We start from the raw sequence: 22,295 nt of genomic DNA, 5'->3' as shown, positions 1-22,295 counted from the left end.
TGGAAGGTAGAGTTGGGATTTTATTTTACTTCAATTTTTGTATTTTTTTGCATTATTTTAATACTTAAAATATGTGTCATTATTAAAAAGTAATCATTTAAAAAACATACCTGCCGAGATAATAACACTGATTAATTCTAAGGGGGGGGGGGAATATAGATGACTGTTATTTTCTTCTGTGTATTTATCCAATTATTTTATATTTCCAGAAATAGAAAGGATATATTTTAAGAAAGGAATTTGCCCAAAATTATACATCTAGAAAGTAGCCAGTTGAGATTCAAATATATAGCTATATGACAATAAAACCCATCTTTTCTAAATAATATATTTATCAAAAAGGTATGCACAGTGTACAGAATTTAAAAGGTATAAAAAGGCATAAAAGGGGCATCTGGGTGGCTCAGTTGGTTAAGCATCCAACTCTTGATTTAGGCTCAGGTCATGATGCCATGGTTTGTGGGTTCGATCCCCGTGTTGGGCTCTGTGCTGACAGCTCAGAGCCTGGAACCTGTTTCAGATTCTGTGTCTCCCTCTCTCTCTGCCCCTCCCCACTCACACTCTGTCTCTCTCTCTCTCTCAAAAATAAATAAACATTAAAAATAAATAAATAAAAGGCATAAAAAAGCATTCAGTTAAAACTAAATGTCCCTCCTACCCCTGCCTCTGAGACAAACCGTTTCCTCCCCAGAGATGTCGCTGTCAACCAGTTTCTTGGTAAACTTCTAGAGATACATTTTACATCAACAAGAATACAGGGATATGTTCTCTTTTTTTATTCAAAAGGAGCATGCCATAATACTGTTCTGTTGCTTAATTGTTTTTCTTTTTCTTCATTTAACAAGACATCCTGGACATTGTTCCTTATTTTATTCATATGCCACAGTAATGGCTGCATTATAGAAATGACTTCGTTACACAAATGGCCTGTACTTTATGTAAGCAGTATTCTATTGATGGATCCTGAGGTTGTTTCCATTCTTTAACTATTTCAAACTGTGCCTCTATGAATATCCTTACATAGAAAGCATCACACACACACACACACATACACGCACGCACGCACGAGAGCAGGTCTCTGGGATATATGCCTGCAAGTGAAATGCCAGAGGACAGATGTGGGAACAATTTTGATAGATACTGCCCAATTGGTCTTTCTGAAGATTAAAGTAGTACATAGGGAGCCTGTCTTTGCATCCTTACCAGCACAGTGTGTTATTAAACTTTCTAATCGTTGCTAACCTGCTCATTGGTTAGCTAACCTAACTCTCCTTGTTAGTCTTAATTTATATTTCTCTTAAATGAGTGAAGCTGCACATATTTTTATATATTTAGGAGCCATCAGTGTTTCCTGTTCTGAGGACTCTCTTTTATCTTTGTTTTTGGTGTTTTTTGCCCTGCAAATTTTGTTATTTTTATGTAGTTGGATTTGTCAATATTCTCTTACAGTTTTGAGTTTTGTACTATTTTTATTAGAAAAGACCTTCCCACTCTAATTTTTTAAAAAGTCTTCCCTGGTTTCTTCTAGTACTTCCACAGTTTCTTTTTCTATATTTAGGTCTTTGCTTCATCCAGAACTCATTTTCATGTAAAATCTGATACAAGAATCTTCCTTTTTTTTTCCAGATGGCTATGCAGCTGTCCCCAAACTACTTAATAAATGCTTTCTGATTTAAAGGGCCATCCTCTTCATATACTAAATCTGTCCATTTGGAGATGTATTTTTTATTTCACAAGCATTAACTATCAGTAGTCCCAGGCTTAAACTTATGAGTCCCACAGGAAATTATCTGCAGTACTTTTTCAGATAGGAGCAGGGTGTTATTTGGCACATGGGGAAGAAGAAAAGTGATCATGTGTTCCTATAGCCCCCGGTTTGTGAGCCAGCAAGCAAGACCCAGGAACCATCATGGTCAGTGACACAAAGCACCTGACCCCAGCTCCTGCCTTGTTTTGTCCCCTCAGAAAAAAAAGGAACAGCCCTGGAGTACACAAGATAGCCTTGCCTGAGGAAGAGTCCACATGTCAGAATGAAGTTTCCTTTGCTGCATAATATTGGCAGCTGAACTGTACCTCAGGTTACATGCCAACACTTACAAAATACCTTCCTCCTTCAGGTACACTCCCCTTGACTATGCCTTGCTCGGTGAGCGCCATGAAGTGATCCAGTTCATGTTGGAGCACGGCGCCCTGTCCATCGCAGCCATACAAGACATCGCTGCCTTCAAAATCCAGGCGGTCTACAAAGGGTACAAGGTCAGAAAAGCTTTTCGAGATCGGAAAAATCTCCTCATGAAGCACGAACAGTTGAGAAAAGATGCTGCTGCCAAGTAAGTGAGAGCTGTGGACATCATGTTCTCACAGCCCAGAATCAGGGTGGAAGGGGGCCCGGGGCAGGGGGTGTGGGGGGAAGGGGGGCAGTGGCCAGGAAGAGGAATCCAAAGAGGATCAGAAAGAAATAATTTTGATCCCTGTCCCCGTGTCACACCCCACCCCCTTTTGCCTACCAGGCCTGCGGGGCACTGAGGCTACAGGAAAGGACCAAGGCCCAGTCTCTACTTGGTGGCTGGCTGTTCGTCTAGGTTAGCCCCTCTGGTTCGAACCCGGGGACAAACCACTGCCACAGCCACGATGGCAAGGAGTGGGGGGCAGGAGCTTACCTACAGGAAGCTACATAGAGATAACTGCTCCTCCTCCTTCCTTTCCTGCCTTTCCACAGGAAACCAACACCAGTTTCTAACCTACTTCATGAGAAGCGTCTAGTTTTGATTTGATTAAAGCGACCAAGTTGTGTGAATAACTTGCCCTCACCACCTATTCCTTATCAAATCTGTACTAACTCATGTGATGTGTTCACAAAATATTGACTGGGTTCTTACTGTACATACAAAACTCTTGGCTAGAGCCCTTAGAGAAAATAGTGATTTTGCCTCAAGGACCTCACACTATTTTTACAGACTATGTAAAATAGTCATGTGTGCCTATTACATACACAGTGTGATTATTTTACCAAAAGTGATTGATTTTAGATTATGCCTTGGTTTACCTTTTCTTGGATGCCTTTGTTGGGGTGCTTTATTTAGCAGGGGACTATTGCATCAGGAGGTATAGGTCCCCAAACCTCTGATGCGGAAGACAACGGGCAGAATCTTAACTTCCTGGCTGGATCGTGAATGTTTCTAAATCTTGAATCCTTCCATTTCTTACCCACAAGGGGGAAGCAGGTGTGTAATAAACAATAATTTGAAATAATAATAAAAGGCAGGATAAGCCATTTTAGTGAGAAGTTAAATGCCACTGTGAACTGGGATGCTAACCATAATGGTGGCCTTTGGTAGATGAGATTGACAGGAAGACATCATTTTCTGTGACTGAAGCTACCGCAGTGGTGGCATCCTAGGAAATACTGTCTTGCACGGTTCTCTTTATGAGGTTCTCTTCTCTTCGCTTTTGCCAAAGAATCCGGTTTAACCTGAGGCCTCTCCACGTGCCTCTTCTTCTATCCTTATTAGGAAATTTCCTTGCATGAGAATGACAACTGTTAAGTAGGTATTACTTAATACACATGGCAAATTATCCTGAGTTGTAAGTTAAATATTCTCTGTAAGGGATGGAATGCTATATTTCCTTCCATCTGATGTTTCCATAAACTCAGGTTTTTATGGGTGAGAATCTGTTTTCAGAATCTGAAGTCACACCTACCTGAATATGTTGGTGGGACTGTACAAAGGCAACGACTTTGTATATCCTCCCCACCCTGCACACCCCCCCCCACCAAAAAACTTAAAAAAGAAAAAGGAGTGCATTAGTCCAAACACATTCTACTTCATTAGCATAGAGAGGGGGCCCTGGAGTCCCCAAACTCCCTTTCCAGCAGAATAGAGGGGCTGTAGGGTAACACAGCATCCGTCCTCTGAGCCTCAGTTTTTTCATCTATGAAACATGACAAACTAGACCAGCTGACTTGTAGGCACTCTCCAGTTCTGTGGAACCTCCGCCCCAGTCTTCTCTGTTAATGATCTCAGCCTCTTCCTTCTCTCCTTTGCCTGCAGTGCTGCCTAGTGGCCGTATACCCCGGGGGGCCAAGAGTTTGGACAGGCACTGCTGAGTCAGCATAGAGCCGAGAACCAAGAATCCATTTGTCAGAAGATCTCCTATAGAGAGGAAGGGCTTTCACTTCAGGACATGCATAAATAGAGCCTTAGAATATTTTTTTTTCCTAACCAGGCCTTTTGTGACTCCAAGTCCTGAGGGTTTGAAAAGGTAGGGGGATTAAGGGACCATCTAGCCCAACCCCCCCTTCGTTGTTATCCTGGTTGGTTTCACGGCTATGGACAATGGGTGCTCTTTGTTCTTAGTTCTTAGTTTCTGAAGTTCATTTAAAAAAGTTTTTTATTACTTTTTTTGAGAGAGAGAGAGGGAGAGCAAGTGGGGGAGGGGCGGAGGGAAAGAGAGAATCTTAAGCAGGCTCCACGCTCAGCACGGAGCCTGACGTAGGGCTCAATCTCACGCCCCTGGGATCATGACCTGACCTGAAATCAAGAGTCATATGCTCAACCAGCTAAGCCCCCCAGCACCCCTGAAGGTCATTTTTAAAAACCTGTTATGTGGGAGCTGTGCTTACTGAGGTAATATCTGAAATGGCCCAAACTGGGAACGTAACCTCTTTCCTTTTTCTCAGTCACAATCTTTCCTCTATTAGGTGTCATTATTGGAAGTAAACAAATTTCTTACAGTCTAACCATCACCTCCTACGGTGCTTGTGGGCATAGGACTCCAAGAGAAATACTTAAAGGGAGAAGAAACTGATTTCATTTGTTTTAATTTTATTTCTCAAAAGTTATTTCTTAAGATCTGAGTCAGTGTTTAACTTTGGATGTGGTTTGGGCTTTAAGGAACAAAAATCAGAATGCTGACTTCAGTCCTCGCTGCTACTGCCTCGCTGGCCAAGGTGACCCAGGCACATGGCACCGCCTCGGTCTACCTTTCCCAGCATAGTACATCGGGATGGCACAGATCACCATCCTTAAAGCAACGATGTGAAAAGAACTTATTAAGCTTCAAATGACTTCTCATTTACTGATAGAGAAATTGGGAGAGAGCAAAGTTTTAGTCATGCTTTCCAAGGCATTTTCTTTCAGAAAATACTATTTAAGAAATACCTATAATCCACTTAAAAGCACTTTATAACTCACACTGCACCACCTATGTTGTTGCCAAAAGGAACATTGCTATAATTTACCTGCCATAGCACACAGTTGAATGCACACTAGACAAGACTGTATTTATGTTGATCACTCTTGTCCCCGGAAGCTTCCATTTTGCTGGGTTTTTATTTCACTCTCTAATCCCAGCTCTCTTCTATCTCTCCATCTCTTCCTTCTCACAGCTTTTTAATTATACCATCTCCATACTGAGGTCAGCTCTGCAGACTCGCTCCTTAGACTTCTACTCATGCTATACATTTTTTCCATTGGAAAGGTGTCTACTCATGAAACCTCAGTGACTTCATCTCTGTAGATAGCCCATTAATCTGTCTCACATCCTGACCTCCTGGAACTCTGATTCCACATCATCAGTTGCCTAGTGGGCATTTCCACTTTGCTGTCCTTTTGTGACTTGCCAACACTTTCCATTTTTGTGTCTTGTTGTCACTGTCACTTCAGACTCACTGTGAAACCTACACCTCATCAGCACAGCCTTTCTTCTCGCCTCCTGATTTCCCTGCTAGTGATGCCACCGTTGATTCTGTTAATTCCTCTTGAAATGTCCTCTTGCCTCCATTCTCATGTCCCACCATGCTACACGGGCCATTGTTCTTGAATACCATCCATGCTCCCACATAAGACCCTTCATCATTCTGCTTCCGCTTCTATCTCCAAGTCCCATTTCTCTCCATGACTGCCTCCCTCCCACACCCTCACACTTGAGGGCTCCGCCATCCTGAACTTCCCTCACTTCCTCACATTTCCCTTTCCTTAACTTACCATACTCTCTGGGAGACCTGAGCTGCCTTCTGGCTACTCTATGAGATTGCATATGTCTCCTAGAGTTAACATAATCAAGTCCAGTTTGAGTCATCCAGTTCAAACTCTTGTGATGCTGAAGTCCCTTCTAAGGAGGTTGTTCTGTGTCCTCAAAAAAGTCAAGTGACAAAGATTTCAAACAGCACATTCCAGTAGAGCGCAATTCTGTCAGAAGTTCTTTTCTACCTTTTGGTCTTGAGATACCCCTTAAAGTAAAAGAGAAAAGTCTACACCCTTTTCCATAAACCAACTTTCAGATAAAGAAAGTGCTCCTGGCACCCCCACTCCTACCCCAAGTCTCCTTTTCAATTTATAATAGATCCGCTTACTGCCTGCTTCCCTGAACATCTTCAGTCTGGCAATGAGTTTCTCCAGGGTTGATCCATAAGCCCGACTCCTGTGCTCACATTGTCGTCTGACCCATGGGAAATCACTCCTATGATTCCACTCCATTTCATCCCACTTCTCTGAGCCTCAGTTTCCCATTTCCCAAGAAATGAAAAGATTTCTTAATCCAGGATGGACTCTGGGGCTCCATGAATGCCCTGAAACTGTATGCAACGGTTTGTATATCATGAGCATATGGACATTTTGGGGGAGGAGACCTACATATTTTTATCACAATGTCAAAAAAGTCCATGAGTCACAAAGAGACTTTTAAAAACCATTAGACTAAATGATATCTGAGCTCCCCGCTCCTCAGCTCTAACATTCTATAAGTCAAAGGTCCTAAGACACGTGACATTTTCTTCTTCCCTTGAGAGGAAGTCAGAGACCAGATATTACTCAGCCTGTTATTCAGTGACAATGAAGAGACAGAATCGTACAGAAGACCCCATTACATACCACACAACACCAACTGAAAAGGTTAGAGCGGAACCTTTTATGCCTTGTGAGGTAATCAGCTTCCTCTCCCTGGAAATATTCCAGCAGAAACTGAATTATCATCTCGCCGGGGTGATATACAAGGAATTTCTTTCAGCTGTATGAAGAGCCAGTCTTTGAGATTTCTTCTGAGTCAAAGATTCTCTGAGACCTGGGTTGCATGTCCTCGCTCACGCTCTTATAACCTCTCAGTTCCTTCCCTCTTTCTCATTTGACACCCTTTCTAGGTGTTTTTTTTTCTTCCAGTGTAGTCACTGCCTCCCACATCCCCCATAGTTCCATGTAGATCCCTCTATGTTGGCCCTCATCACATCCAGAAGCCATTACACGCAGAACCATCTGCAGGAGTGAATGGGCCTCATTCCCCCACTAGACTGTCAACTCCTTGGGAACAGGGATTATATTGTGTGTCTCCATATGTCCAGTCTCTTAAAATACCTGAGATTTAATAAGCATTTAATCATAAAATCCTAAATGTTTAATAGGTGCCCCTACAGTGGGTCTGAAACGTTACATGTATCATTTTTCATTCTCGGCCTTAGTGTCCCCCTCAGCCAAGTGGGAAGCTTGGGCCAGATACTCTCTTAGGTCTCCTTCAATTCTGTGGATCTCTGTAAGAGTACCACTTTAATTGTTTGCCCTACTCAGGCAGGAACTATGTTTACATACCATTTATCCTCACAACACACACTGGTGCTTCTGTATCTGTGTCTTTGGCTTCCTAGCTCCCTTGATATTTCTCATGAGCAAATTACCATTTGACAGGTTTATGACAGTTCTTTATTCTGATTCTTAAAAGAAACGTAAGAGCAAAGGGGGTCACCACTGCATGTATTTGAACATGAAACCACTGTGTCGCTTCCACAGAGCGTTGTGTTTGCCCAATGCTGAAGAAAGGAAAATTCTGTCAGACACTGCAGAACAGTGAACAGGCTCCTTCCCATTCCAGTGGAGTATTTAGATTTCCATTGCCATGAATGCAGGACCCACGAGAAGTTGGAGAGAGATGATTAAAGCGGCTCTTGTAGGAAAGGGACTTGTGTGGTTTCATCAATGAGCATCTCTGAAAGTATCATCAGGCCAAGCCCTGTGGCTCTTAGACTGCAAGGAACCCATGCCAGACACTGATTTCTTCACTTCTAACCAGATCCTGTCACGGGGCAGCTTTATCTTAACAGCTTTACCTAAAAAGCAGTAATGACCAATTACGTTTATATAGTACTTTACAGCTTACAAAGTTCTTATATATTGGTTCATTAAGTCTATCCAATCATTCAGTAAGGTAGACACAGGGCAACTATCTCTAATCTCATTTCATAGATAAGGAAAATACCACATAGAGGTTAACTGTCCTGAAATTACACAGCTAGTAAAGGAGAAAGATGGCACAGGAATCTCAGTCCTGCCTTAAGCCAGGACTCCTACCAACCACACTTGGGCTGCAGGCTGTCTTCAGGTGCCAGCATCTGTTTGGACAGGCCAGCGTGCATCAGCCCTGCTTCCCCCACCCCCCCTCCTGCCCTCCCTTCCTTCCTTCCCTCCCCTCCTTCCTCCCTCCCTCCCTTCCTCCGTCCCTTCCTCCGTCCCTTCCTCCCTTTCTCCTTTCTTTTCTTTTCTTTTCTTTTCTTTTCTTTTCTTTTCTTTTCTTTTCTTTTCTTTTCTTTTCTTTCTTTCTTTCTTTCTTTCTTTCTTTCTTTCTTTCTTTCTTTCTTTCTTTCTTTCTTCTTATAAGTGTAACCAGAATCAGGCCCTAAATCAGTTTTTCTCTTAACCCAGTATTTGTTCAGTTGTTCCAGTGTTGTTGTTAAAAGAATGGTATTGTGGGGCACCTGGTGGCTCAGTCGGTTAAGCGTCCGACTTTGGCTCAGGTCATGATCTCCCAGCTCGTGGGTTCAAGCCCCGTGTTGGGCTCTGTGCTGACAGCTCAGAGCCTAGAGCCTGCTTTGGATTCTGTGTCTCCCCTTCTCTCTCTCTCTGCTTCTCCCCTGCTCTCGCTGTCTCTCACGAATAAATAAACATTTTTTAAAAATTAAAAACTAAAAAAATAATGGTATTAGGGCAACTTGGTAGCTCAGTTGGTAAGCGTCCAACTCTTGATTTTGTCTCAGGTCATGATCTCACACTTCATGGGTTCGAGCCCAGCATCAGGCTCTGGGCTGACAGCATGGAGCCTGCTTGGGATTCTCCCTCTGTCCCTCTCTCTCTCTCTCTACCCTACCCCACTCTCACTCTCTCTCAAAAAAAAAAAAAAAGAGTGGTGCCAAGCCACCATCACAATTCTGCAACATAGTTTAATAAAAAAATTCTTCCTGTTACTCTCAAAGCTAACTACCATGGCAGAGCACATCAAATTCTCCCTAAATTTTTGAGAAAATTAAGAAGATTAGTTGGTTGCAAGCCTACACCAAGACTATAATCAAGAATGTCATTAGGGCAAAGCCCAGTTAAATTGGTCCAACAACAGGACGTCGAAACAAACTAGATGTCCCTTTTTGTGAAGCCATTCTAATCACATCTTTCAAACCCCTCATAGGCCCTACATCCATGGCAATGGAAACTTGAATACTCCTCGAATGGGAAAGACCCTGCTTCTTTCTGCGGTGTCTGACAGAACTAGTTTCTTCTTGTCAAAACTGGGCAAATGCAGCTCTCTATGGAAGCCACATAGGAGGGTAGAAAAAAATCATCTCCTCCCAGGACTCAAACTGTCCAGGTCCAGAGGCAGATCTGTGCCACACTGCAGACAAACACTCCCAGTCCTGAGATGCTAAGCCATTGGATGGCCAAGTCATTTAAATGATTGCCCTTGATCTGATTCTCTGCACATCAGGCAATCTTTTGATTACTGAGTTTCTTATTGGCCCATTTCTGCAGTTGCCATCTAGGCCACTAATTTGGAGAAATCCCCATCCTTGGGACTTAGGTCTGATCTGGAGGGTTTGCAGGGCACGCCAGTGGCTCACAATAGCACCTCAGAGATCTGCAGCAGCAATGTGTCCCTTAAATCTTTTCTGCCCTGGGGGAAACAGCCCCAGGTCCTTCAGCCTACAGTTGGGAGACTTTCTTTGCTCTGTGGTGCACAGGACCCAAAATGGACATTGCCAATGATGTCATCTTCAGTTGACTTTCTCCCTTTTTTATACTCTAAGCCTCTGGGGAGCTATAAGCATTGCTCTAGAAAAGACTGTACAAACCAGACTAATTGGCAGTCCTTTGAAAACTGCTGTCTGGTCAGTTTCCCTTAAGATAATAGAAAAAAGGAGAGGACAAGGTAGGACTATTTTGTGTGTGAACATTCCACCATGTTAATAAATCTCCTGCTAAAATGTTACTTGCTGTGTCATAGACAGGATTTTTTTTTCTCTTCAGTTTTTCATATAAACTAGAATAGCACTGATTCTTTTTCTAGTGTTTGTTTGCTAAATTGGACCAAAATAGGTCGAGTTTATAACATAATCCCCACGAAGATTACTAGAACTTACACATTCTGTAATAAATTAGTTGGAGAAAAAACACTTAAATTTCAGGACAATTACTGCATCTGAGAGTTTTAGGATGAAAGGCTACATCCGGGGCTAGGTTGAAATGCTGTTAATGGCCACTCTGATGCAATATTAGCAGTTTCTTCTTATGACCCAGTTCATTTTTTAAATGATAGAAAAAGATGAAGTGAAATGTTAAAAAAAACGACTCAGTCACAGAGGTAAATTGTACAGGGAGGGGTGAAAAGCTGAGTTCCAGCTCAGCTGTATGTAGTTTGCCATGTAGTCATAGGTAAATCACTTACCTCTCTGCCTCGTTTTCCTTATCTACCAAATAAAAATGAATCACCTGAAATTCCTTTGAACTTGGGCCTGAACAGTGGCGCTGGACCTTATTCCCCAGGGATATGCATAGGCTCATGTTCTCCTCTCGGGCTGTATCCTGTGTGTGCATGTGTGTTGCTGTCGTTGGTTCTGTTTGTTTGTTTTAATCTTTTTGGAGAGGGAGATGAAATGTGAGTGGGGGGAGGGGCAGAGAGAGAGGGAGACAGAATCTGAAGAAAGCTCCAGCTCTGAGCTGTCAGCACAGAGCCCCACGTGGGGCTCAAGCTCACAAACTGTGAGATCATAACCTGAGCTGAAGTCAGCCACTTAACTGACCGAGCCACTCAGGCACCCCGTGTTGTTGCTTTTGTTTTAAGGCAGCGGGTATATACATAGGATGCAGGTTATGCATCGTTCCCAGCTCTAATCCCACCGCCCCCCTTTTCCCCAGGGATCACTACTTTTACATCAAGAGCCACAGCTCTGGAGAACTGCACAGTTGTGGGCGGTGTGCCGCCCGGAAGATTTTTTTTTTTTGTTAATGAGTCAAATTTTTTAAACATTAATTTATTTCTATTCACAGACTGAGGGTCTAATGATATATTCTGATAATTGCATTCTTTCTTCCAAATCTGCTTTACTTGGTTCTACCAAAATGAAAACAAAACAAAACAAAACAACACCCTCCTGCAAACCTCCCCTTCCAAAGAAGTCTTCAGAAGGCCGAGAGCCCCTGCTTTCTGGACATCCTGATCACTCTAAAAGGCCGGATCCCCTGTGTGCCCTGTGGCTGTCTCTGTTGGAGGCCCAGAAAGGTTTGCAGTAACAAGGGTTGCCCAGGGGCTGATTGCAAGTGGCTTCTTGGAATTGAAAAGGAAAGCTGTTTGCTTTCCCCAAAGAAAGAGAAATGACCGCTCAAACAACAAAGTCTAATTTATCACCTCAAAGCCCTTCTTAATGGCAGTGAGATCCATGTGGCTGCCAAGCCAGACAACCGCACGTGTGTGTCTATCGAAATGACCAATATTCTCCTAGAGCAGTTCTCTTCATCGGTGCTCATAAACAGAGAGGCCGTCCCCCTGCCTGCCAGGAGCAAGGCTGTTAGATCAATTAGCGGCACTTCAGCCACCCAGATGCTTCCACCTTCTGAAAAGCAGCCTTCTCCCGCACAGCTCACACTGAACTGGCACCTGCTAGCATCCATACGAATCTCAGGCGCTGATGATGACAGGCCGTCCAGCCAGCCTGTCGATTGCAGGGCCGCACACTCGGGCGTCAGCAGTTGGCAAAGCGTGGAACAAAACCAGAGTCAAATGAAAACATCAGAGCGACACAGGAGTTAGCACAACCCATCTGGCCACTTCTGCTCAGATGGGAGCCGGTGGGAACCCATTAGATAAGCAAGCGTGGACCCCAGATCGGGAGCTTTCACCACAGGACAAAAAACCTTCAGAAGGGGAAGTTAAGTGGACAAGGCTTTATATCAGAGTGTAACCCAGATAGCGGGTTACATCTGGGTCTTCTCTGTCCCTTGAGATCTAAACAAGCATTGCTTCAAATCCCACAGCCTATGGAAATCTGAATTCTGTGATTTTGCAGAGGCTTAGTGCGTCTGCCTCACTCTTGCTTCTTGCTTCCATGTCTGGTATCTTAGCTCTGCAGCTTGTCAGGGTGCTTATAAAAAAGTGGTATGAGCCTAGTAGACCTTACAAAAAGTTGCATCACTGAGGAGAATCGCACTTCATAGCCCATCTTGGTGTAGTTCACAGTCCATATGACACTTTTCTATTCTCTTAAGCCTTGTTACACAAGGTGTGGTTCAAGGGACCCACAGCACCTGTATAACCTGAGTGCTTATTGGAAATGCAGAGCCTTTTTTTGTTCTTTTAAAGTTTATTTATTTATTTTGAGAGAGAGACAGAACATTTGAGCAGGGGAGGGGCAGAGAGAGAGGGAGAGAGAGAGAGAGAATCCCAAACAGGCTCTGCACTGTCAATGCAGAGCCTGATGCGGGGCTTGAACTCACAAACCAGGATATATGACCTGAGTTGAAACCAAGAATCAGAAGTTCAACCAACTGAGCCACCCAGATGCCCCTAGAAATGCAGAATCTTGAGCCCCACTCCAGGCTTGCTAAATCAGAACCTAGATTTTAATGAGATGTCAGGAGACTCTGTGGGTTAAAGTGTGACGAGCACAGATGTAAAGTCCTTCTCCATCATCTCACCATGGAGGATTCTCTTTGGCCTGGCCCTTGCTCTACACAATGCTAAGACTTCCATCTTCTCTTTCTTCCCCCTCCTTTCTCTCTCTCTCTGGTTCTTTCATCTCCTCCCTCCTGTCAGGAGCTTCAAACATTCTTTTTTTTTTTTTTTTTTTTTTTTTGTCACCACAGTATAGCCCTACCCTGGAGCCTCAGGGCCACTCACCACCTAGGTCCCAAACGTCTCACCTGCTGCCAGCCCTCAGGTCCGTTCTGAAGCTGATTACAATATTTGTCTAAACAAGGTCCTCCCTCCCCCAAGAGGGACTCTGATACCAACTATAACAATAAAAGACATCTCTCTGGTTACAAAAGATATCCCAGGTTTTGTAAAGACATCTGGCTTCTAAACAGACCCCTAAATCAATTCCAGGTTATAAACTATCACACAAGTGTCAGACCTGGGGAAACTGAGTCTCAGGAACAGGAAAGTGACCAGCTCAGTGTAGTTATTGGCAGGGGCAGGACTAGAAAATTTCTCATACTTCCCAGCGTGGGCTTCTCTCCACTACACCGAATCATTCATTCTACTTGAACCTGAACCTTATGTGGCCACCTAATTCTCTTCCTGAGCAATAACTGAGTCATCTGGGCAGCAAATCTGCATTGAGTGCCTGCTGGGTATAGCAAGCATCGTTCAAAGATGAGAAGGGGCAAAACAGACCCAGTTTTCCACACTACTTGCCTTCGCCCAAACTGCTCCCTCCCACCGAACTCCTCATTCCCATCCAATCTGCCCCAGCAGACTTCACATCTTTGAGAAGCCCCAGCCGGGAGCTTCCGGACTCCTCCAGACAAAACTAATCACTACTTGCTCTGTGCAAGCACACTAGCAGAGCACTTCCTCCATTATTTGTTAGGTCTTTGTTTCCTCAGTGTCCCTTCTGAATCGAAGTTTCCTGTAGGGAGGCTCGAACCCCATGGTCCTCAGTACCCAGTACAGAAGATGCTCAATAAATGTTAGTTTTCTTCCCCCTTTCTTTCCCCTGGAAATCCCTACCAGTTGATGCTATTGGTCACACAAACCTTGTCCTTAACTCACCTCCTTCATCCTCAGGCAACTTGCCCCTTTCTGGAACTGGGCTGTCACAGACCCATCCTCTTCCCATCGCCTCTCGTTTCTCCTCCTGGCCTCTCCTGGCCAGCCCTCTTCTAGTCCGTTGCTATCCACAGGTGCCAGCCTCGCCACCACGACTTGTGTATGACTTTTTGAAAATCCTCCTGCCTTCTGGACCTCATCTGCAAAATGAGTGGCTTTGCCTCCTTAGCTGGAGCTCTGGATAGCCATGTGGCAACTCACAGGTGTATTATAATCAGTTATGAGGTGCTTTGTAAGTAATCGTTTCATATAATCCTAAGGTTTGCCGATGGTCTTTTTTAAGAAATAGACAAGATTAAAGGTCACCCCTGTGACTGGCACTCTCAGCAGCATTCTGATGTGCTTTCTGGAATAGGAGAAAAAGGCGTGGAGTCACAGGCAGGGATCCCACACACCTGCGCTTGGGCGCACACACCTTAGGATTGTCGTATCTCACAAACATAGTTTTCCATCACGTGTGCCCCAGCTGGGCAAAGGCTGATCTATAAGATTCTTCTCTGCTTCATCTTCTGTTGAGCTCTAAGGTCTGCAAAAAAGACTGAAAATTGTGACATTGTGGTAATCATGAATTTCCAAATCCCTCCTGTGATGTGGTAGCTCCTCATAAAATTTAAATCTCACTCAGGAATATTTGAATGGGTCACGCTCTTCTAATTTTTTTCCTCTTTCCCCTTGGCTTTGCTTCCAGGAAGCGAGAGGAAGAAAACAAACGAAGAGAGGCAGAACAGCAGAAGGGAAGGCTGAGCCCAGATTCCTGCAGATCCCAAGCCCCTCCCTGTGTGCCCAGCACCCAGGCTGAGCCCCACAGGCAGAGCTGGACCCCCAGCAAACAGCATCCCACCAGCAGCGCAGCCCAGGACCCTGAGGGGAGAGCCTGTCGAGGATCTCCAGGCAGAGCCCCCCAGAGGGAGGCTGGGAACAGCCCCCCAGATGTGCAGGGAACAGACCCCAGAAAGCCAAATGGTAGGTACCCTTGTTATCTGATGCCAACCCGTGGACTGTGGGCTCTCTTGATTGATGTATTTATTCCAATTCATTTAAGGTAATTATGGCAGCACCTAAGACTGCAATTTTATTATATATTTTCCTTTATTTCCTCTGATTCTCATTCCTGTGTTTCTTTTTTCCCCTTCCTGTGGACTACTTGAACATCATTTAGGATTCCATCTTGATTAATTTATAGTGTTTTTGAGTGTATTTCTTTCTACAGTTTTTGTGGTGGTTGCTCTGAGTATTACCATATACTTACATGTGTCATATATATACATATGTGTGTGTGTATATATATATATATATATATATATATATATATATATATATGGCTTATAACTAATAACACTTTACCACTTTTTAAAGTTTATTTTTTTATTTAATTTGAGCAAGAGAGAGAGAGCGAGCACACGTGTGTGCAAGTGGGAGAGGGGGGGAAGAGAGGGGGGAGAGGTAGAGAGAATCCCAAGCAGGGTCTGCACTCAGTGTGGAGCCCAACACAGGCCTCAAACCCACAAACCACAAGATCATGACCTGAGTCAAAGTCGCATGCTCACCCACCTGAGCCACCCAGGCGCCCCGACATTTTACCACTTTGAGTGAAATGCGGAAACCTTACATCCATTTAGGTACCTTTACCTTCCCCGCTTTTAAATATCATTGATTACCAGATGGCATTCTAATTTTGTCTCAATCATCAAATATAATTTATAAAAGCCATAAGGAAAAGGACACTCTCTTCTTTGTACCCAGAGTTCTGTTTTCCTCTTGTTTCGTCTTCCTTCCTCGTGCTCCAGATTCCTTCTTTTATCATTTTCTGTCTGAAGAAACTTCTTTAGTCAGTATTTAAGGATAGCTCTGTTACCAACAAATTCTTTGAGTTTTCCTTTGAGGAGGTTTTTGTCTCATTCCTGACAAGTTGGTGAGCCAGATCCAGAACGTACACTTGAAAGGGGCCGTGCCCCTTCTTCTGGGCCCCATGGTGTCAGATGAGAAATCCAGTCGTTCGAATGGGTGTTCCTCGGTAATGTTTCCAGGTAACATGTCCCTGCTCTCTGGCTGCTTTCAAGATTTTTCTTTATCTTTAGTTTTGAGTAGTTTAATATGATGTGTCTTGAGATGGATTTTGGGGAATTTATCCTGTTTAGATTTCACTTAGTGTGTTGGGCGTCCCCAAGACCCCGCCCCGCCCCCACCCGGTTTAGTAATTTGCTAAGAGCACTCACAAGACTCATCATGTGTTTGTACTCACAGGTGGGGTCTATCATAACAAAGGGCTACAAATCAAGATCAACAAAGGGAAAAGGCACATGGAGCAAAGTCTGGAAGAAACCAGGTGCAAACTTCCAAGAGTCTTCTCCCAGTGGAATCACACATAAGACATGCTCAGTTCTTCTTCCAGCAATGAATTGTGACAACCAGTTAGCCTTTTATCTACCAGGAAAGCAAACCTAAACTTAGGACTCCAGGAATTTTATGGGGTCAGGGATATAGGTACCATACATCTCTAGCATATACTACGACTCCAACTTCCCAGAAGGAAGACAGGTATTCAGTGTATATTATAATATTTGCACGAAGCAATTTAAGTATATTGAGCCATTCTTATAAATTAGGGAACAGTGAGAACCCTCCAGGAATCTAAGTGCAAATGCCAACATAGTGAAAAAGGCAATTAATGTCTTAGTATTATTATAAACATAGTTCTGACTTTGTGGACCCCAGAAACAAGTCTATTAGATCTCACGGTGACCCGATTCAGGGCTTGGACAATTCATTCTATCTCTCTGAACCTTAATTTCCTTAGCTATAAAATGGGGAGGCATACTCAAAAACCAGCAAACGGATAAACAAAAAAAGCAGAAATAAACTCATAAATACAGAGAACAAACTGATAGTTGCCAGAGAGGAGGGGAGTGGGACAGTGGGCAAAACGGGTGAAGGGGAGTGGAAGGTACAGGTTTCCAGTTATGGAATGAGTAAGTCATGGGAAAGAAAAGTACAACATAAGGAATATACTCAATGGTATTGTCATAGTGCTGTATGGTGACAGATGGCAGCTATTTGTGGTGCATAGCATGACAGAATTACTGTGTTGTACACCTGAAACTAAGGTAACGTTGTGTATCAGCTATACTTCAGTTTTGAAAAAGAAAGAAAATGAGGGCATACTCTACCCTGCAAGGCAGTTATAAGTGGAAATAAAATAATTAATGTAGAAAACGTATCATAGCCCACGACTCATCGTAGGTCTTCAGTAACTACTATTATTAAACCACACTGATGATCTAGCCAAAAACAACTACATAAAAGCACACATGAATTATCATAAACATACCCAGAATATAATTCCATAACCCACTTTGTAGTGATAATGCATCAGCAAGGTATACTTTAAGGAGGTCTGATGCCTTGTTATATATTCATTCAGGTAGTGTTAACTAGACTCCCATGATGTACCAACCATGCTGAATTTGAGTAAATGCCTTCTTAGCTTGAGGTCACTGCATATTACATTCCCTCTATCCCTATGGATAAAAATGCCTCTTATTTTTCAGATCTCAGGATGAATGTTCCTCCCTCTATACAGCCATACCGCCCCACTAAACAAGCCTTCATTTTCCTGCTATATGCTCCCATAGGCCTTCTGCACCTCCATGTTAGAAAGATCGCCACCTTTTATTGTGATTATTACTGGCTTATTTGTCTATTTTTTCCTATAGATTACAAGATCTTAAGATCAGGGTTGTTTCATTTATCCGCTGCTATGTGAAAAAACAAACAAAAACTACACTAAAATTAAGTGGCTTAGGACCACAATTTATTATTTCTCATGACTCTGTGGGTTGGAACTGCAGTTCCTCTACAGTTTCACCTGGTGTCACTCATGTGACTACATACAGGCGGAGGGTCACTTGAATTGGGCAGTCTACGATAGACTGACTTGAATGTCTGGCAGTTGATGCTGGCTATCAGCTGGGATTCCTTGACTCTGCTTTACATGGTCTTTCATCCTCCATTAGGCTAGACTGGCCTCCTCACACAGTGGTCACAGGGCATCATTCTAAGAAAGCAAAGGCAGAAGCTACAGGACCTCTTCAGGAATAGGCTCTAAAATTTGCATGCTGCATTCTATTGATCAAAGCAAGTTATATGACCAGCCTGACACTAAATGTGATTTAGAAATATACTCTACTTTTGTGCACACTAAGATGGAAGCAGTTTTCGACTGTTGAACACTCTAGCACAGGTCCTTTATGGCCACAGATTATTCACATTCCTCCCGCAGGCACAATATTCTCACTGTTTTCTCAGGACCCAAAAATGTCATCTCAGTCACCACATGAAGCTTGAAGTTTGGGCTCTTGAGGCGTATGTCATGTCCAGATGTTGTCAAGTTTCCCCAGGTGTGAATCATCCCAGTTCAGGGACTGGTCAACCAAACACACATTATCAACCCCCAAACACACCCAACAAGCAATGGTGAGGCAGGGACAAAATAACCATAGTAGACACCCTTGCTGCACAAGGGGAGAAATGAGAGGCACATAACAGTCAGTAGCTCATAGCAATTCTGAAAGCCAGCTGGCTATACCTTAGCAGGTCCCCTACTCTGAAGTATGGAATGTTCCTTGATTAGGCTATGGTTTTACCCCTGTGTGTGGTTTCCTAGTCCATTATTCTCCTTGTCACTTGGCTCTTCCACCTGGGCTTTCAGTTCTGCTCTCTGAGACATCTTCCTTTCCATAAGACATAGCCCTTGTTTGCGGTTAAATAGCTTTCTCAACCTATTTCCGATCAATAGGAATTTGAGGTTCCAGAGGCTCCCGTTTGTTTTGAACTGCCTCAGCAGTTCAAGCTGGTGATACTCTTTGTGATGCAATTACCCCAGAAACTTTCTGGGTTTCCTATGAATCTGATTGGGTTCACTCCATGTTCTAAAACTACATCCAGGGGTGCCTGGGTGGCTTAGTCGGTTAAGCATATGACTCTTGGTTTTGACCCAGGTCATAATCTCACAGTTTGTGAGTTTGAGCCCCATGTAGGGCTCCGCACACTGACCGTGTGGAGCCTGCTTCGGATTCTCTCTCTCTCTGTCTCTCCCTCTCTCTCTGCACCCCTCTCGCTTATGCACACTCTCTCAGAATAAATGAATGAATGAACGAACGAACAAATAAATAAATATTACAAAAAAATTTTTTTAATTAAAAAAAAAAATACATCCATAATTATTTCCCAGACAGGCCTCTCTCTATTTTGGGTGGCTCAGGATGCTGTAGTAAAATGCCCTTGAAGTTCTTAAAGTTCTTTTGTTTAGTTTAGAGTGCCTACAACACACCATCTTAGATATTTTTGAGGTCTTAATACAGGGTTGCACAGTAATTCTCTTGATTTGATCTTTATCCATAAATTGTATTTTACTACGAGACTCTTTCACTGGCTGGAAAGAATGAAAATGGGAAACAGTTTCTAACCCGGCACATTTTAGGTTCTGTATATTTCCTCTAGATTCCACATGCAAACTGAGAAGTTCTTTCCTAATTTTCTTTCTTTCTCCCCACACCTTATCATACGCAGCTAAAAAGGCCAGTTGATATTTTCTTTGGTGATTGAAACTGGAAATCTCCTAAACCATGTTTATAAATTCATTAGGTATGTTTTCTGTCTTCTAAGTTACTACAGGTAACTTATGCCAATTTTGCCCTTTATTCTGCCACTGAGTAATACAATGGACCATTCTCCAGACTCCAGTAGTGATTTCCTCTTTGTTCTTTCAGCCTGTGCTAATAGTCTCTTCACTGCCTTTCCAGCTTCTGTTCACTAACCGGTCCGAGTCCATGTATGGGTTCTTTCTTGTTAGGCTGTCGGTTTCTGTGTTAGTTATCTCTAGTGACATAACAAGACCCCAAAAACTGAGTGACTTAAAACAACGATTTATTATTTGTCACAATTCTGTGGGTTGTCTGAGCAGTTCCTCTCCTAGATTGCTATGGCTCACTCATGTGGCTGGTGGAAGGTTGGCTGGGCCAGAAAGTCCAAGATGGCGTCCTTCACATTGGTGCTGGCTGTTGGCTAAGGTGTCTCAGTTCCCTTCTCATGCCCTTTCAGCCTCCAGGAGGTTAGACCATCTTCCTTGCATATCGTTCTCAGGGCAGTGCTCTAAGAGAGAGAAAGCCAGAAGTGACAAGCTCTCTTGAGGCCTAGGTTCCAAAACTTTCGTATCACTTCTGCCACCTTCTGTTAATCAACTCACAAGGCCAGTCCACATTCAAGGGGATGGAGGCATAGACTCCACCTATGGTTTGAAGATGTTGCAAAATCACATTCTACACTGGGATGGAAAGAATCTTTGGCCACAAGGAGCAATGTGTCTCTTATTTCTGTGTACCTAGCACTTCTGAAGCAGGGGAGCTCCTCATTTATCTGAGGGCAGGAACTGGTGTCCTGAATAAAGAACCTTTGGGAAGAGCCAGATTCAAATATATGGACAGTGCCTCAGAGAAGCCCAGCATCCAAACTTGGGGGAAAAGTAAGAGGAATGGAGGCTAGTGAGCCTGATTCAGGTGTAAGGAGAGGGAGCTGCAGTTTCACGGGCAGCCTTTGCCCTCCTTTACCTGCCTAAGAGGCCAGAGTGCAAAGGAAAATTGGGAGATACATCTAGGAATCGAGACTGGCCGTTGGACTGGAGCTTCTCTAGCACAGTATTCCTGGGAAACCCCAACATAATTGGGCAGATGGCACCCCGAGATACTTTGTGTTTGGCTAAGAAGGGTCATGAAGAAGGGTCTCAGCTGCTTCAGCCAATCACTACGCACACAGTGTAGACCTTGAGAGGTGGGCATCCCACTAGGAGCCCAAAGATGGGAAATGTGGGCCACTTCTTTTTCTCCTTCATCCTGTCTCATAGAAATAGACGATGTTAGAGCTTGAGGGTCGTTAGAAAGCATCTAGTACAGCCTTCTCAACACAAGTCAGGAAACTGAGGCCATGGAAGAGGAGTTTGCCCAAGGTCTCTTAGTAAGTGATTTCTTTCTTCTCTCACATAGTAATTCTTCCTCTCTTGTTTACAGAGTGTGTAGAGCATCATGGCTAAGTGCATGAGCTTTAGAACCAAATAAACTAGGTTCACATTTAGACCCTACCACTTACTAGCTATATAATCTTGATCAAGTTACTTAACCTCTTGAAGCATCCATTTCTTTATTTGTAAAAATAATAATAATAATGATAGATGATAATACTGCCTGTCTTAGAAATTTGTGAACATTGATGAGATAACCCATGAAAAGATTTAAACACAGTGCCTAAAGCACTCTATAAATATGAGCTGTTATTGTAATTAACCTCATTATTATTTCAAATAAAAGGTAGGGAAGGAAGGAGACATAATATTTAGGAAGATCACTGAGCGGAGGCTGGGTTTAGAGGGCCTAACTAAGACACAGTAGCAGAAGGGTGAAGAGTAGAGGATGGTCTGGAGAGTAGAATTGAGAGGACTTGACAGCAGATGGCCTGTGGGAGGTGGTAAGATAAAGTTGTCTTTGAGTCAGTGTGGTTTTCAGGAGAGTCTAGTGGAGGAGAAACTCACTGTTTTAAGGGCCATCCCTGGTGTTATCTTATTTCTCACCATATGGGCTGCCGAGCTAGTGGGTATGACTGGTGGGAGTACGTGGGCCCTTACATTCGGCACGTGTACAGTGGGTAAGGCAGAAATGTCAGTTACCACCTATATGCCAAAGACTCCCTGACCTCTTCTCCTTGTTCCGATTGACTTATGTCTTCACTTGGATGTCTCAAAGGCGTCGCAAACCCAACCTATCCAAGACAGGACAGATGAAAATTTTATGCAAACCTGCTCTGTGTACTGGTTAGCGATATACTCATCCATCTGTACGTTCAGTCCAGGAGTAATCCTTATCTCCTTTTCCTTTACCACCCATGCCCCATCTGTCACCAGGTCTTATCTCATTTACTTCCTAAATATCTTTCAAACCCATTTTCTCTCTCTCATCTACCACCATATATTCTGCCTGGCATCTTCTTACCTTCATCTCTAACTTGGACTATTATAGTAGCTTCCTAACTGGTTTTACTTATCTGCTCTGGCTCCCCTAATCCATTTTCCTCTCTGGGAACAGATTGGTCTCTTCAAAAATGAAACCTCATCATATCTCTACCCCCGCCTTAAAGCCCTGGAATTAACCACTTCTCCAGTGAATCCTGGT

The 22,295-nt window shown here is 43.4% G+C and overlaps 1 protein-coding gene across 6 annotated transcripts in view; it reads left to right on the top strand.

The window, feature by feature from the left end:
• Positions 1-22,295, top strand: part of INVS (inversin) — a 161,389-nt gene that overhangs the window by 115,542 nt on the left and 23,552 nt on the right. For all 6 annotated transcript variants that reach the window (XM_047829967.1, XM_047829961.1, XM_047829964.1 and 3 more), the window contains 2 exons: positions 2,118-2,330; positions 14,768-15,042. In XM_047829967.1, the coding sequence (XP_047685923.1) occupies positions 2,118-2,330; positions 14,768-15,042 (488 nt within the window). The remainder of the gene's footprint in view (positions 1-2,117; positions 2,331-14,767; positions 15,043-22,295) is intronic.

The sequence above is a fragment of the Prionailurus viverrinus genome, chromosome D4 (assembly GCF_022837055.1).
Source record: "Prionailurus viverrinus isolate Anna chromosome D4, UM_Priviv_1.0, whole genome shotgun sequence".
In the NCBI taxonomy this organism is placed as follows: Eukaryota; Metazoa; Chordata; class Mammalia; order Carnivora; family Felidae; genus Prionailurus; species Prionailurus viverrinus.
This window is presented reverse-complemented; position numbering and strand designations above follow the sequence as displayed.